This window comes from Coregonus clupeaformis, chromosome 1, assembly GCF_020615455.1.
Source record: "Coregonus clupeaformis isolate EN_2021a chromosome 1, ASM2061545v1, whole genome shotgun sequence".
NCBI classification, from domain to species: domain Eukaryota; kingdom Metazoa; phylum Chordata; class Actinopteri; order Salmoniformes; family Salmonidae; genus Coregonus; species Coregonus clupeaformis.
Genome location: NC_059192.1, coordinates 50,880,046 through 50,896,114, shown reverse-complemented (window position 1 = coordinate 50,896,114; position 16,069 = coordinate 50,880,046). Strand labels below are relative to the sequence as shown.

General features: G+C 44.9%; 1 protein-coding gene across 20 annotated transcripts in view; it reads right to left on the bottom strand.

Moving 5' to 3' along the window:
* LOC121570187 (baculoviral IAP repeat-containing protein 6-like) overlaps nucleotides 1-16,069 on the bottom strand; it is a 141,888-nt gene that overhangs the window by 22,070 nt on the left and 103,749 nt on the right. For 17 of the 20 annotated variants that reach the window (XM_045221664.1, XM_045221690.1, XM_045221688.1 and 14 more), the window contains 4 exons: nucleotides 6,206-6,443; nucleotides 4,061-4,206; nucleotides 2,126-2,236; nucleotides 1,195-1,412 (listed from right to left, as the gene is read on the bottom strand). In XM_045221664.1, the coding sequence (XP_045077599.1) occupies nucleotides 1,195-1,412; nucleotides 2,126-2,236; nucleotides 4,061-4,206; nucleotides 6,206-6,443 (713 nt within the window). The remainder of the gene's footprint in view (nucleotides 1-1,194; nucleotides 1,413-2,125; nucleotides 2,237-4,060; nucleotides 4,207-6,205; nucleotides 6,444-16,069) is intronic. The other 3 variants (XM_045221675.1, XM_045221691.1, XM_041881683.2) reach the window with 1 other exon arrangement.

Genomic DNA, 16,069 nt, shown 5'->3' with positions numbered 1-16,069 from the left:
TATGTGAGAAGACGTGCGACGGTAAAGAGGACGTGGACACACTGTAGGTAGGTAGCTTGTGTATGTGAGAGAGAGAATGTGTGTGGGTGAGAGTCAAACACCGACTGCCTGACCCGTCTAAGCGGCGTCAGGTGTGAGTACCATGCCTATCCAAATCAGCAGAGCACTCGCAAGATTGCTTGAGGGCACCAAGTGTCACTCAGGCGGTAAGTATATTTTGACATTCAGACCCAACACTTTTAGTGCACTTTAGGTGGGAAACCTGGAGCAAGTGGTTTTGCAAATAATGACTGCTAAGATTACTTGATGCTCCCGGTGAAAGAATGATAATCCACCGTCTATGGCAGTAGGACAGGGGACTGGGGCTCCCTGGGGACACTTCAAATGAGGGAGCAACAACCCCAGATGGGTCACTAGACATCCACAATGTCCCACAACGTCCACCAGCCTCTCTGTCAACTAGTGGCCCTTTCATGTGCTGCTAAGGAAAAAGTTGTGTTCTTTGCAGAAATAGAACCTTAACAGACGAGGGTTTTGACATTTACCGAATGAGACTTTGCCATTAATCAGAAAAGGGGTCAGGGCCATTTATTGAATGTCATTTGAAAATGAGAAAAACTGTCAATGACTGCAGTTGCTGAATGACCATTGGAATGCGAAGGCATAGGCTATCAACACCAGATGCAGAGACTCGAGAGACCAAGTCCGTTTCCCCACCCCTGCTGCAACAACCGCAAGTAGCGCAAGTCCTGCGGTTTTAGTGCCCCAGGCAGCATCCATTTGACTGGAAGAGTACTGTAAACACCCTGCTCACTTTTATTAGCATCTCAATTGGAAACCATTCAATCATCATCTGGCCATTCCCTGAGGGCATCTCTGAATCGGACAGATGGGGTCTCCAGTAAAGACATTTCATAAATACCTTGAATACCATTGACCAGATATCACTTCTATAGATTATTACATAAAATGTGAATCATAAAGTTTGGGTTGGCTAGTACTGTATGTATAAAATGGGACAAAATGATAGGATCGTAGGATTGGGCTTGTTAAAGATATGCTGAAAGGTATGTACATATGAATCACGTGGGTTGATTACTGTAGGTATAAAATGGTCATAAGAGAATGGGATGTGTGACTGAGTATAAACGGTACAGCACAGAGGACTGTATAGATCGTATAGGACATCTGTACCTTCATGATGTCCAGTCGTTCTTCATCGCAGCGGACAAACACGCTGGAGGAGGAGGAGAGGGGCAGCGAGGTGGAGAGCGTGACGGCTTCCTGTGCCAGGCGGCGAGCGCGGGCAGCGCTGTTGGCGTCGCTGGCGTTCTTCACCTGAGACATGTAGTGGTAGTTCACCTTGAACACCAGCTTCCCGTCATCGTCCTCCGAGACCATCTCAAAGGTGTCTGCCAGGGAGAGACATCACATAGGTATTAATGTCAATACTTACTGGGACCGCTATAGAGAAGGTTTAAACACTTTTAAAATGGTTCATTCCACGTCAAAGAATAAGGCATGAAACAAACACCCTGTTGACAAATCATGCAAATATCCTCCCACTTGTATGCATGCATCTGGCAGTAAATCTCTATTCAGTAATGACATGGCCCTGTGTCCTTTAATCATACTGCACACTGGGGTTCCTGTTACCTTGGCTCGACGCCGTCTCTCTCGTACTTGGACCAGAGCAAGCCTGTTTACACTCATGTCACTTGCGATTACTTTAGACGTGTGCCGCGCGCAAAAATCAATTGCGGCACAACAAAAGTCCCGTAATCAATCACGGCGTGGCAGGATGAGAAGTGACAGATAGAAAATACCTTCCTCCCTGCAGACAGGCGGCAGGATTGTGTTATGTATCATTTCAGAAAGGGGTAGGAGGGGGTTTGGGGCTGTGCTGATGCTGTGTTCTGGGCACTACGTGTATTGAGGAGGAACCAACCAGCAGCCAGCCTAGGAGAGAAGAGACGAGCCCTGCCTCTAGTATGTCTAAGTATTCCTCCTCTGTCTTAAAAGAAACAACCACATTTCCAACATACTGTATCTACCAAACCACAACTGTACACCACACGTTGAATACAAACACACAGAAAAACACACAGAAACTCAACGCACTCACCAAACTGGAGCTTCTTCATGATGGCCACGTACTTCTCCTCTAGTGAGCGTAGGATGGACAGGGGTTTGGGTCTGGTTGTTGCCTTCTTCGAGGACTCGGCCAACTTCCTCTCTGATGGAGGGAGAGATAAAAAGAAAACCTTGTTACCATGGCAGGTTCAAAGTTATCCCTGTTTGAGAGCCAGGCTTACTGCTGTGTCTGCCTGCGTCTGGGTCCAGGCCTACAATCTTTACATTCATCTACTGGCAAACAAACAAACAAAACCACACTGTGATAAAGGACTGCTGAGGTCACCACTTCCTTGATATTACTACCTAGTCCACGCAGACAAAGAATATAATAACATCAGAAACACACAAATTCATATTCAAGCCATATTCCTCTTCGGTTCAACAAGATTATCTCAGAATATGATGGCACTTGCAGATAATAGCAGGGTTTGTCACACCCCCTTATCACCTTCATATTGATGAATGAATCTGCAATCATTTGGAGACGCTAACATGGAATTTTCCCACACCCTACCCTCCAGTTTCTTCTGTGTCTTGTCGACAGCTAAACCATGTCCAAGACAAATGACAATGGAAACGGCCACCAATTTTCCCACCGACAGTGGAGAGATGGGATAGAGAGCAGTTAATGCATCAACATAATTAACTGTCTATTTATAGCACCCCAGCCCCGCTCTCATCCTCTGCTTTAGATACTGCTACCTGGACAGATGTACCTCCCATTCAATTACTGGTGCATTTAACTGGCCTATTACGACCAGACTTAGGATGCCAGAGGGGCATTAAAAAGCGGGGCCGTCGATACTTTATTTATACTCAGTTCTGTTGCCACGTTAACGTTGGATATCAATATTTATTGGAACATTTTCCCAGTTTAACCAGTCAATACTAGGCTGTAGGAACAGAGCTCTAAATGTCCGCCTCCTCGTTAGCCTTTCTCTGGGCTATTTTAAAGACGAAATTAAAACAATTACATATCGGCCCTCCTCTATGCTGCCCATTCCCTTTTGGAACATGAATCCAGTGGCCATTATCACATGAATTTCCTTGTGTAAAGTGACGGCTGCATTGATCTGGGCACCCCCCTCCAATAGAGCGCCATTGATGTGGCTGAATACAAGAGAGCCACTGGGAGTTAGGCAAGCTAATTAATAATATGTGCCGCACTGTTTGGGGGAGGAGGCGTTACGGTCAATCATACATCATAGACGCATCGATAGGCAGCTTTCTTTAGCGGCGGTGAGTAATGGCTGGCAGGAGCTCCCTGACAGCAGGTTTTATGACCTGATGCCCTCTCGCTACCAAACCCTCTTGTCCTCCTAGTGACTGTCTGCTCTATGGGTCTCTGGGCAGGACACTGTCTCCCTGCACTGTAAGGACACGGACAGAAGGGCTGCATGGGGACTGTAGGACAACAGCTGCCCACAATAGAACATACATCTCTATTTAGTATCAAAGTGATGTCAGAGAATGGGTTAACTTTTAACCTGTCACTTACGGAGTGGGGGTGGAGTTGGGAAGTCGGGTAAAGGATGTTCAGGCCTAAAACAGGACATTGTTTCCTTGATTAAGATTAAATTGAGACTTAAAGGGCTCCAAGTCAATGACAGCCCAGGGAATTTGTACTTGTGGAGACTAAACTTAGAGACCCATTTTCTTGTCCTTGTCCCAAGAACACACAGGACAAAAGAGAGCGGCAGCGAGAAAAATGGAGTGCGGAAAGACATTTGGGACCTGAAAATCCTTTGGAAGAGCCAAAACCAGACAACCTTTAAAAAAGGCACTGGCTAACATTTTACTGTGTCACTTCGTATTACAATAAATGTCTGTAAAAATAGCCAAGGAGATCCAGACTAATAGTCCCCTTGCTCAGCATGGTTTGGCCATAGGCCAGAGAGTGACGTGAGTGTGTGGCCAGCCTTACCCTGGTTGGCCTGCCGTAGGCTGGTGGTGGCAGCGTAGACAATCTCAGCCGTCCTCTGGATGTCAGGCACCAGCAGGGTCAGGCCCTCAGGCTCTGGGTCTGAGCTATCAGGCTTCACCACGCCTTTTGCCTTGTCTTTCTTTGACCTGGATAAGAGAAAAAAAAGAGAAGGAGTTCAGTAATCAACATATTCCTCTTGCATGCATTGACATATATTGCTAATTTATTTGCATTGCATTCTATCAGGGAAGGAAATCTGAGGCGACTATATTACTGATAGGATCATTGAACATTTCTATTCCCAAGGAGTGCTCTACAGTACAACAATTAAAACATTTCGGGCGTTTCTGTAGATGATCCCTGTGCCCATCTGAAAAGGAGCATATTGCCCAGTGAGCCACAATTCTGGAGCAAAATTGATATACCCATTCCCAGTATTTTTCATGCTCTGTTAAAAGGGGTGTGCGTCCAAGGGTGAAGCCTCAAAACCAAGAAGAAAAGACCATCTGACCCAATGTTCAGACAAACGTAACGAAGTGGCAAGGATACCATTCCTCTGTCCAGGTGATATGAATAATCTAACCTGTTTTGTGAAGCCTTGCAGCATAAATAACTTGGTCCTCACAACTAGATAAGCAGAGAGACCAATTTCTATGGAGGTTTGTATGGGAACTAAACCGGACATTGAAAAAAAATCTCCCTGCTTTCATCCCAGTTAAAATAAGTCCCTGCTTCAAAACTCCTGGGTTAAGTGGAAAACCCAGAGGTGGCTGAAATACACGAGGGACGTAAACAGTTCTTTAACCTTGTGCTTAAACGCTGTGGGAGCTGAGAGAATGGATTCAATGGCCCTGCTGATGGGTCACTGAAAAAGCCACTTTCCACATGACCTTTTGTGAAGTTGAACAGCAGCCAAGTTCCCTTCCCCTCGCTCACCACTCTGCTCCACCGAGGACAGTCAGCGAAGGTCTTCTGTCTCCAACCCCCATCTCACTGTAGTCTTCCCTCCCCCCATCCCTGCCACCATCCGTCCTCATCGGCCATTTAATTCCATTCTGTAGCAGGCCAGGTGGCCAACACAGGCCTTGGCATGCTGGACACAGATGGGGAGAGACAGTTGAAGAGAATGCCTTACACTCTGCTGTGGATGCCGAGCCTTTACGACCGCCCCAAGGCCCTGCTTTCATTACTCTCTGTGTGTCTGGACCTCAGCCCTCAGAGTCCAGCCTGATGTAATGCCTGTGGATATGAGTGAGCCGATAGCAGGGCATTTTCTCCCCCCCCCCCATCACTGGTGAAGAAACCACAACTTCATGCTGGACCATCCTCAGACAGTAATCATAATTGTGTTGCTGATAAGCAGCAGGGGTGTAGACCACCAGGTAGGTCTGTCAGAGTCTCCCAGGGCGGACGGGCTATTCCGCTGTACATTTGAAAAGCCCTGTCATGGGTCCTAGCATGTTTGTTGGTGGGACATTCAAGAGGGATGGGCTGTACCTTCTAAAAATAACACCCAGCTGGAGCATTACATTCATGTCACCAGGGAGGAGGGACGGGGAAACAACATGAATGTCTGTGGGAATCGTACGTGAGCTGGAACTGTTTGATACGTCTCCACGTCTAACCATGCACGGGACACATCCTTCAAATATTGACTCCTCGGATGGGATCCCATGGAATATTGATGATCCACCGTACTGGGCGGATGTGTGTAGCTAGTGTAGAGGGTAGAAAGAGGTTAAGAGTGCCTTGGCTCCTCTGAAGTGTCCTGCTACTGTAGTTGCGTAAAGCTCACAGTCAGCACTGGGCTGGTTGGGGTGATATATGGGAGGGGGATAAGGATCCTTTACACAAACTGTTAATTGTGCTGCTGAGGCGGGATAACATGGGCTTCCTGCACACTTTGGGGCTGTGATTAATAATGGATGGTCACAGACCCACAGGTCAGGTCTACAGGCTCACTACTGCTAATGACTCACTGTCTACAGAGACCAGGGAGGAGGCTGACCCAGGATTGAACCCCCAATAATGGCAGCAGGATTCTAACCCTCTCCCCTTGAAACTCTCATTCTCAGCTGAAACCATCAATTTACATTGATTACATGGGCAATGAGACATTATTCTGTTTGTTTTGTATATTCTTACTCTGTCCGTCTAAGTCCCCACCTGAGGCGGTTAGTGTAGGTGTCCACACAGGTCTTCATCTTGGCCAGCAGCATGCCCACAGAGGTCTGTCCCTCTGAGCTTTCCTCCTCCTCTTCCTCCTGGCTGGGGTCTCCTGACAGGGGCAGCAGCAGGGGCACCAGGGCCGTGGAGGTGGAGATGGCCCTCAGCAGCTCCAGCAGCGCCCGGTACAGGGGCACGTGGCGTGCCATGTCCAGCACTGAGGGAGAAGAGAAAACAGGGACAAGGAATGCATAAGCGAGAGCCAACAGAGAACTGGTAATAGTGTTTTGGAATCAATCCGAATAAAAACATGGAGAAAGACGAGACACCCATACCAGTGAAGAACTCAATATAGGAGTACATGAGAGAACATAACGAGAGTATCCGTCTCATGGCCTTGAGTCAACCTGTGTGAGTCTGGTGTGTGTGTGACAGGATAGATGGGGGCAGGTAGGAGAACTCCAGATTGCACTTGGAGAGAGGAGAGGAGCAGCATGACTAGAGATGGACTGTAGTGAGCAGAAAGCTAGTGAAAGGGATATTAAAGATTATTAGATTTCCAGGAATGGACAAATGACATGCACGGACTAGGAACAGCCCTCAGGCGGCCAAACCAAGGCCAGAACTCAATTTAGACTCCTCACAAACAAAACGTGTGCCCGACTTCTGTCCAATACCAACTCACGTCCCTGACTCAAAATAGCCCTTTGTTCCAGGCCCTGAAATGAAGCCAAAGCCAGCTAGTCAGGAGGGCAGGCACCAATGGAAGCTAATCTAAAAGGAAAGCCTGGGGCCTAGCAGCCCCCTCACTTACTTTCCCAGATACATGATTGAATCAAATAAGAATCTCAGGGTGTCATTTTCTAGAACGTAGGACGAGTCTGGCAGTGTGATAGATTGGAAAATCCACAGCTGTGCCGTGGTCCGAGGAAAAGGGGGAGCGCGGGAGAGAGAAAGAGAGGAGACAGATATTAGATTTGCGGGGAGGGAATAATCCTGACGTGGCTGTGACAGGAGTGGGCCCAGCCCAGCTGTTTGTCCTGCAGCTCTTCATTGTGATGGGATTCCATACAGTACAGGTCCCCCTCATCCCCATGACGAGGACTGGACAGTTCCCACCCATAATGGAAGTTTAAATAACATTGGGTCGTGGTGGCGAACCTGCTGAGCTAGGCCCCTGCATTCCCTTGTGAGGGGCTTGGGCGAGAGAGGGAAGGTGCTCTCAGCCGACCCACAAACCCCATTAAAATCTAGCCTGGTTCCACATGTTTGTGCTGTGAGAAAGGCCTCTACAACAGCCCCGGCCTGGGCAAGTGTGAAACCAGGTTAAAAGAATGCGCTAAGTTTGTGTGTTTTGATTGTGTTTTTAGTTGGGAAATAATAATTAGAACACCTGGACATAATCACTTGGTGAAAGGAGAGGATTTGACGGCTGTATTCAAATGGGTCTGACTTGGAGAAGCACAAAGGCAGTTTGATGGAATAAAACAGAACTAGCAGAGAGCACCTAGGAAGCAATCTTGTCCTTGCTCCTTTGTCTGATGATCTTCTCTCGTTTATTTAGGCTCATTGTTTATCAAGCTGTCTGAAAAGCATAAAATACTAGTAGTCTTACACCCTTCCTGTAGCCTACATCCCTTAGATGTGTTTTAAGCAGTCTGTGGACAGTCATACTCCTGCTGAACCAAGATCATGTCCATCATTGTCAGAGGCATTTCCGGTCTGTGAGTGGAAAGAGATTGGCGGTGACAGTACAGAAATGACCATTTGAGGATGTCCACGTACACGTGTGTCACGGTCTACCTCAGTGTAACTGTGTGCTTGTGCCAGACTCAAACGGAGCAGGACAGCCCTCACTTTTGCTCCCAGTCTGCTTTACATTTATATTTGAGTTCCCGGCCCCAATGTCCCATACCCAGAATTTGAACGTTGACCTCTCCGCTTTAATCTGCTCCTCAATCCTCTCTAGTGTGTGGGCGGCACCCAGAGCAGAATCCAAATCCCCACCCTACTGAATAGATTTACGCAATTACCGCTAAAGTATTCAGTGCTTTCGGAAAGTATTCAGACCCCTTGACTTTTTCCACATTTTATTACGTTACAGCCTTATTCTAAAATGGATTAAATCGTTTTTTCCCCTCATCAATCTATACACAACACCCCATGATGACAAAGCAAAAACAGGTTTAGACATTTTTAAGCTAATTCATATATTTTTTTAAACCCGGAAATATACATTTACATAAGTATTCAGACCCTTTACTCAGTACTTTGTTGAAGCACCTTTGGCAGCGATTACAGCCTCAAGTCTTCTTGGGTATGATGCTACAAGCTTGGCACACATGTATTTGGGGAGTTTATCCCATTCTTCTCTGCAGATCCTCTCAAGCTCTGTCAGGTTGTATGGGGAGCGTCGCTGCACAGCTATTTTCAGGTCTCTCCAGAGATGTTCGATCGGGTTCAAGTCTGGGCCACTCAAGGACATTCAGACACTTGTCCCGAAGCCACTCTTGCGTTGTCTTGGCTGTGTGCTTAGGGTCGTTGTCCTGTTGGAAGGTGAACCTTGGCCCCAGTCTGAGGTCCTGAGCGCTCTGGAACAGGTTTTCATCAAGGAGCTCTTTGTACTTTGCTCCGTTCATCTTTCCCTCGATCCTGACTAGTCTCCCAGTCCCTGCCGCTGAAAAACATCCCCACAGCATGATGCTGCCACCACAATGCTTCACCGTTGGGATGGTGCCAGGTTTCCTCCAGACGTGACGCTTAGCATCAGACCAGAGAATCTTGTTTCTCATGGTCAGAGTACTTTAGGTGCCTTTTGGCAAACTCCAAGCGGGCTCTCATGTGCCTTTTACTGAGGAGTGGCTTCCGTCTGGAAGGTTCTCCAATCTCCACAGAGGAACTCTGGAGCTCTGACAGAGTGTCCATCGGGTTCTTGGTCACCTCCCTGACCAAGGCCATTCTCCCCCGATTGCTCAGTTTGGCCGGGCAGCCAGCTCTAGGAAGAGTCTTGGTGGTTCTAAACCAGCTGAGCTCACATGCTTTTACACTAGGATTTGACTATTAGATGTTCTATGTCTGTTTTAAAAAAATATTTAAAAAGGAATAGTTTCACCATATTAAAACAAGAGCTTGGTTCACGTAAAAGAGTTGACCTTAAAATGAGGGACAGATTGTTTTTTTAACCTTAAAATGAATCACTAATAACATGAAATAAATAATCTTCATAAATGACTGTCAAAGCCGCAAAATAACTAGGGCTTAATAATGATAGTGAAACTTCAGAGTAATGTTGGGGTTAAGTGGGTTAAAAATCTACCTAGAAGTCAGAGGATGCACAGAGGGACATGTCAGAGTTATTGCATTTTCAATGTGGTCTATATTAAAAAGGGCACTTCATTTAATATAACAGGCTTTTAAAATTCTATATTTGTACACTATTTCTACTTAAAAGGGACTCATTTCGGGGAACAACCCAATTCATTAAAGAGAATGAGATCAAAACATAAAAATGTGGCAGTGGAGCCGTCCTAATAAGTGCCAAGACATGATGGTCTGAAATGTCTGGCCTGAATGTCTCTTGGCTGGAACAACGCATAAACAATTCAGAAACTACATCCAAAAAGCCACAAGGCAAGGAGAAGGCATCTAATATACTCTATTTGCAACTTTACTTAGAAATCACATAAAGTGGAGCAGGTTGAAATATTACATCAAGCTAAGTGTGATGCTAAAATACGACACTCCAGACAGAGTTGAGAAACAGTCGATGGGTTAGCTGCATACATTATGCATGTGCGACTACAATTGAAAGTAGAAAGCCTTCGCTAGTCCACAAAGCAGAAGTACAAGCATTAAGAACAGATGCCCCACTGGGTACCCCAGCCATGTTATCTAGGCCTACATTGTCAATGTAACACACCAGCCATTCGTTTTTTTATGATTCATTTTGATAGGGAGACGTTGTGGGCAATTAACATTCCTCCGCCAATGGGAAGCACAGAAAACGAGACCCCAGAGTTTACATGTCTACCTTTTGTGATTAAAGTCATAACTCAACATCTATCATGGTCCAAAACACACCAACATAGGCATGAAGATGGCACCCACAACACCTCTTCCACCTCAGGAGACTGAAAAGTTTGGCATGGGCCCTCAGATCCTCAAAACGTTCTACAGCTGCACCATGGGGAGCATCTTCACTGGCTGCCATCCAGGAGCTCTATACTAGGCAGTGTCAGAGGAAGGCCCTAAAAATTGTCAAAGACTCCAGCCACCCAAGTCATAGACAAGCGGCAGCTTCTACACCCAAGCCATAAGACTGATAAATAGTTAGTTAAATAGTTAACCAAATAACTAACCGGACTATCCGCATTGACCCTTTTTGCACTAACTTCTTTGACTCATCACATATGCTGCTGCTACTGTTTATTATTACATTTTAGTCATTTAGCAGACGCTCTTATCCAGAGCGACTTACAGTTAGTGAGTGCATACATTATTATTATTACATTATTATTTTTATTTTTTCATATACCCCCCCGTGGGTCACTTTAGTGCCTTCAAAAAGTATTCACAATCCTTTACTTTTTCCACATTTTGTTGTTTAACAGTATGAATTTAAAATTGATTAAATTGAGATAACTGGTCTACACACAATACCCCATAAAGGCAAAGTTATCCAATCACAGCGCAGTGACATGTTTCTGGCCCACCTTCAGCTAAAGCGTTGCCCCTGTGGCTACGGGTTTGAAATGAGATGAGAAACAGAAGGAAATAAGAGAGAGATCAAACAAGAGGCCTGTGCTTCTGGGAAGGAGGGAGGAAGAGGGAGGTATGAGAGAGCGATGCTGCCAGTCATCACCCGCTGTGCGTACTTGACAAATTAGTGTTCGTACAAACTACCAGATAAGAGTGCCATCGGCGGCGACTCCTCTCCTACCACCGACGCTGTTGGCAGCTTCAATAAAATAACAAGACTCTACCTTACCCCTTTTCTCCTATTCCCGTCTCCTGCTCCTCCTATAGCAGCACACTAAGTAAAATGTGTAATAGATAGGAGCCTGTGTTTTGCGCAATCATGTGACAGAAATATTTTATCCTGTATTTTAAGCCATATCCAGAAATGAGAATTGCACCAAATATTCAAGCTATTGTCTCCATTTATAGCTGGGAAGGGACCTCTACTGTTTCTACAAGAATAGCGGAGTATGATTTTTGTTTCAACTCGTTGTTGGTATAGTTTTGCTTGGTCAATTCCTACTAGCACAGACTTTGCTGATAACTACTTTGAGGGAAAATGTACTCGTTACGACTGTGATATGTGGTTCTCTCACCTAGCTATCTTAAGATGACTGCGCCAATTGTAAGTCGCTCTGGATGAGAGTGTCTGCTCAATGACTAAAGTTAAAAAAAAATTGGATGGTGCTGAACCATCTGATAACAAAAGGTGACAGTTTGATGAAAAAGCTTTCAATAAAAAAGGTTAAAATCCAGGCATGTCACATGATTGTGCAAAACAGGGCCCTAGATAGATGCTAGTCAAGCAGTACTAGGCACATGGAGGTAAGTGGGAATAAGAGCAGCGAGTGTGGGAGGCTAAAATGCCAAGCATACAGGCAGAGGGCCCCTATGTAGACCACGGTAGCCTGGCCGCTCCTCCTGCGGGTCCCCAGGGGTGGCAGTGAGTGACAGCCTGGCACAGGGGACAATGTCCAGCCAGCGTTGTTCATCAACAACTGTGGGTTAGGCTCCAGTAGAGGGGGGAGGTAGTAAAACTGTAGTAAACACTTCAGTAAACAAAGAAGAGCGTGGCAAAGGGAAATCGGAAGGAGGTCTATGCCTATAGAGTAAATTGCTTATTCAAAATTTGTTGTCGAGGATAAAAATTGAATCGGCTATGTTTATGCTACACACTCCTTTGCAGGGAATACCTGGTCGGTCTCCCCGATTAAATTGAGTCGTGTGAATAGAAGTAAATAGGCTGGTCCTGTCTTTGTGTGTCACTGCTGGGGACAGTGACATGTTACTAAGCCAGTGGGATCCCTGAATGTTTCCATTCCCAGATAATCATTGGTGAAAACAGAAGTAAATAAAGCAATAACAGATAACTTAACGTAAGGTCCCACCACTAACACAGAGCAGCATGGTAGATAGTGCTGAGCAAATACCCAACATTTCGGTTATTTTTCAGTAAAAAACTAATTGACTGACATCCATTCAATTATTTGAATTCCATTTCCTTCAGGCAATGGGGAGTCTCTCTAGAGATTAATCAGATCAAGCCTGATTTGTGTGATGTACACTACCGGTCAAAAGTTTTAGAACTCCTACTCATTCAAGGGTTTTACATTATTTTTTCTATTTTCTACACTGTAGAATAATAGGGAAGACATCAAAACTATGAAATAACACATATGGAATCATGTAGTAACCAAAAAAATGTTAAACAAATCAAAGTATATTTTATATTTGAGATTCTTCAAATAGCCACCCTTTGCCTTGATGACAGCTTTGCACACACTTGGCATTCTCTCAACCAGCTTCATGAGGTAGTCACCAGGAATGCATTTCAATTAATAGGTGTGCCTTCTTAAAAGTTAATTTGTGGAATTTCTTTCCTTCTTAATGCGTTTGAGCCAAATCAGTTGTGTTATGACAATGTAGGGGGGGTTATACAGAAGATAGCCCTATTTGGTAAAAGACCAAGTACATATTATGGCAAGAACAGCTCAAATAAGCAAAGAGAAAAGACAGTCCATCATTACATTAAGACATGAATGTCAGTCAATACGGAACATTTCAAGAACTTTGAAAGTTTCTTCAAGTGCAGTCGCAAAAACCATCAAGCGCTATGATGAAACGGGCTCTTATGAGGACCGCTGCAGGAATGGAAGACCCAGAGTTAACTCTGCTGCAGAGGATATGTTCATTAGAGTTACCAGCCTCAGAAATTGCAGCCCAAATAAATGCTTCAGAGTTCAAGTAACAGACATCAACATCAACTGTTCAGAGGAGACTGTGTGAATAAGGCCATCATGGTCGAATTGCTGCAAAGAAACCACTACTGAAGTACACCAATAAGAAGAAGAGACCTGCTTGGGCCAAGAAACACGAGCAATGGACATTAGACCGGTGGAAATGTGTCCTTTGGTCTGGAGTCCAAATTGGAGATTTTTGGTTCCAACCGCTCTGTCTTTGTGAGACGCAGTGTGGGTGAACAGATGATCTCCGCATGTGTATTTCCCACCGTAAAGCATGGAGGAGGTGGTGTTATGGTGCTTTGCTGGTGACACTGTCTGTGACTTATTTAGAATTCAAGGCACACTTAACCAGCATGGCTACCACAGCATTCTGCAGCGATACGCCATCCCATCTGGTTTGGGCTTAGTGGGACTATCATTTGTTTTTCAACAGGACAATGACCCAACACACCTCCAGGCTGTGTAAGGAGGAGAGTGATGGAGTGCTGCATCAGACCTGGCCTCCACAATCCCCCGACCTCAACCCAATTGAGATGGTTTGGGATGAGTCGGAACACGTGTGTGAACTCCTTCAAGACTGTTGGAAAAGCATTCCAGGTGAAGCTGGTTGAGAGAATGCCAAGAGTGTGGCAAAGCTGTCATCAAGGCAAAGGGTGGCTATTTGAAGAATCTCAAATATAAAATATATTTTGATTTAACACTTTTGGTTAGTACATGACTCCATGTAGAAAATAGTAAAAAATTAAGAAAAACCCTTGAATGAGTAGTTCTAAAACTTTTGACCGGTACTGTATACTGAACAAAAATAAACAAACACAACATGCAACAATTTCAAAGATTTTGCTGAGTTACAGTTCACATAAGGAAATCTGTCAATTTAAATAAATAAATTAGGCCCTAATCTATGGATTTCAGCCATGGGTGGGCCTAGGTCCACCCATATGGGAGCCAGGCCAACCCACTGGAGAGCTAGGCCAAGCCAATCAGAAAGAGTTTCTCCACACAGAATATATTTTATTACGGACAGAAATACTCCTCCGCATCCCCCGTCCCCCCTCTGACAATCCCACAGGTGAAGAAGCCGGATGTGGAGGTCCTGGGCTGGCGTGGTTACACGTGGTCTGCGGTTATGAGGCCTGTTGGACGTACTGCCAAATTCTCTAAAACAACATTGGAGGCGGCTTATGGTAGAGAAATGAACATTCAATTATCTGGGAACAGCTCTGGTGGACATTCCTGCAGTCAGCATTCCAATTGCACACCCCCTCAAAACTTGAGATATCTGTGGCATTGTGTTGTGACACAAAACTGCCCATTTTAGAGGTGCCTTTTATTGTTCCCTAGCACAAGGTGCACCTGTGTAATGATCATGCTGTTTAAATCAGCTTCTTGATATGTCACACCTGTCAGGTGGATGGATTATCTTGACAAAGGATCAAATGCTCACTAACAGGGATGTAAACAAATGTGTGCACAAAATTTGAGGGACATTTTAAACTTTTTGTGCGTATGGAAAATTTCTGGGATCTTTTATTTCAGCTCATGAAACATGGGACCAACACTTTACATGTTGCATTTATATTTTTGTTCAGTGTAGTAGGGAGTGTAGTAGTTTCCAAAATACCAATTTTCTACATACAGTTGAAGTCGGAAGTTTACTTACACCTTAGCCAAATACATTTAAACTCAGTTTTTCACAATTCCTGACATTTAATCATAGTAAAAATTCAATTTCTTAGGTCAGTTAGGATCACCACTTTATTTTAAGAATGTGAAATGTCAGAATAATAGTAGAGTGAATGATTTATTTCAGCTTTTATTTCTTTCATCACATTCCCAGTGGCTCAGACGTTTACATACACTCAATTAGTATTGGGTAGCATTGCCTTTAAATTGTTTAACTTGGGTCAAACATTTCAGGTAGCCTTCCACAAGCTTCCCACAATAAGTTGGGTGGATTTTGGCCCATTCCTCCTGACAGAGCTGGTGTAACTGATTCAGGTTTGTTGGCCTCCTTGCTCGCACATGCTTTTTCAGTTCTGCCCACAACTTTTCCATAGGATTGAGGTCAGGGCTTTGTGATGGCCACTCCAATACCTTGACTTTGTTGTCCTTAAGCCATTTTGCCACAACTTTGGAAGTATGCTTGGGGTCATTGTTCATTTGGAAGACCCATTTGCGACCAAGCTTTAACTTCCTGACTGATGTCTTGAGATGTTGCTTCAATATATCCACATAATTTTCCTTCCTCATGATGCCATCTATTTTGTGAAGTGCACCAGTCCCTCCTGCAGCAAAGCACCCCCACAGCATGATGCTGCCACCCCCGTGCTTCACGGTTGGGATGGTGTTCTTCGGCTTGCAAGGCACACCCTTTTTCCTCCAAACATAACGATGGTCATTATGGCCAAACAGTTCTATTTTTGTTTCATCAGACCAGAGGACATTTCTCCAACAAGTACAATCTTTGTCCTCATGTGCAGTTGCAAACCGTAGTCTGTCTTTTTTAATGGCGGTTTTGGAACAGTGGCTTCTTCCTTGCTGAGTGGCCTTTCAGGTTATGTTGATATAGGACTTGTTTTACTGTGGTTATAGATACTTTTGTACCGGTTTCCTCCAGCATCGTCACAAGGTCCTTTGCTGTTCTGGGATTGATTTGCACTTTTCGCACCAAAGTACGTTCATCTCTAGGAGACAGAACGAGCCTCCTTGACGGCTGCGTGGTCTCATGGTGTTTATACTTGCTTATTATCGTTTGAAAATTGCTCTCAAGGATGAACCAGACTTGTGGAGGTCTACAAAAATTTTTTCCTGAGGTCTTGGCTGTTTTTTGATTTTCCCATGGATGTCAAGCAAAGAGGCA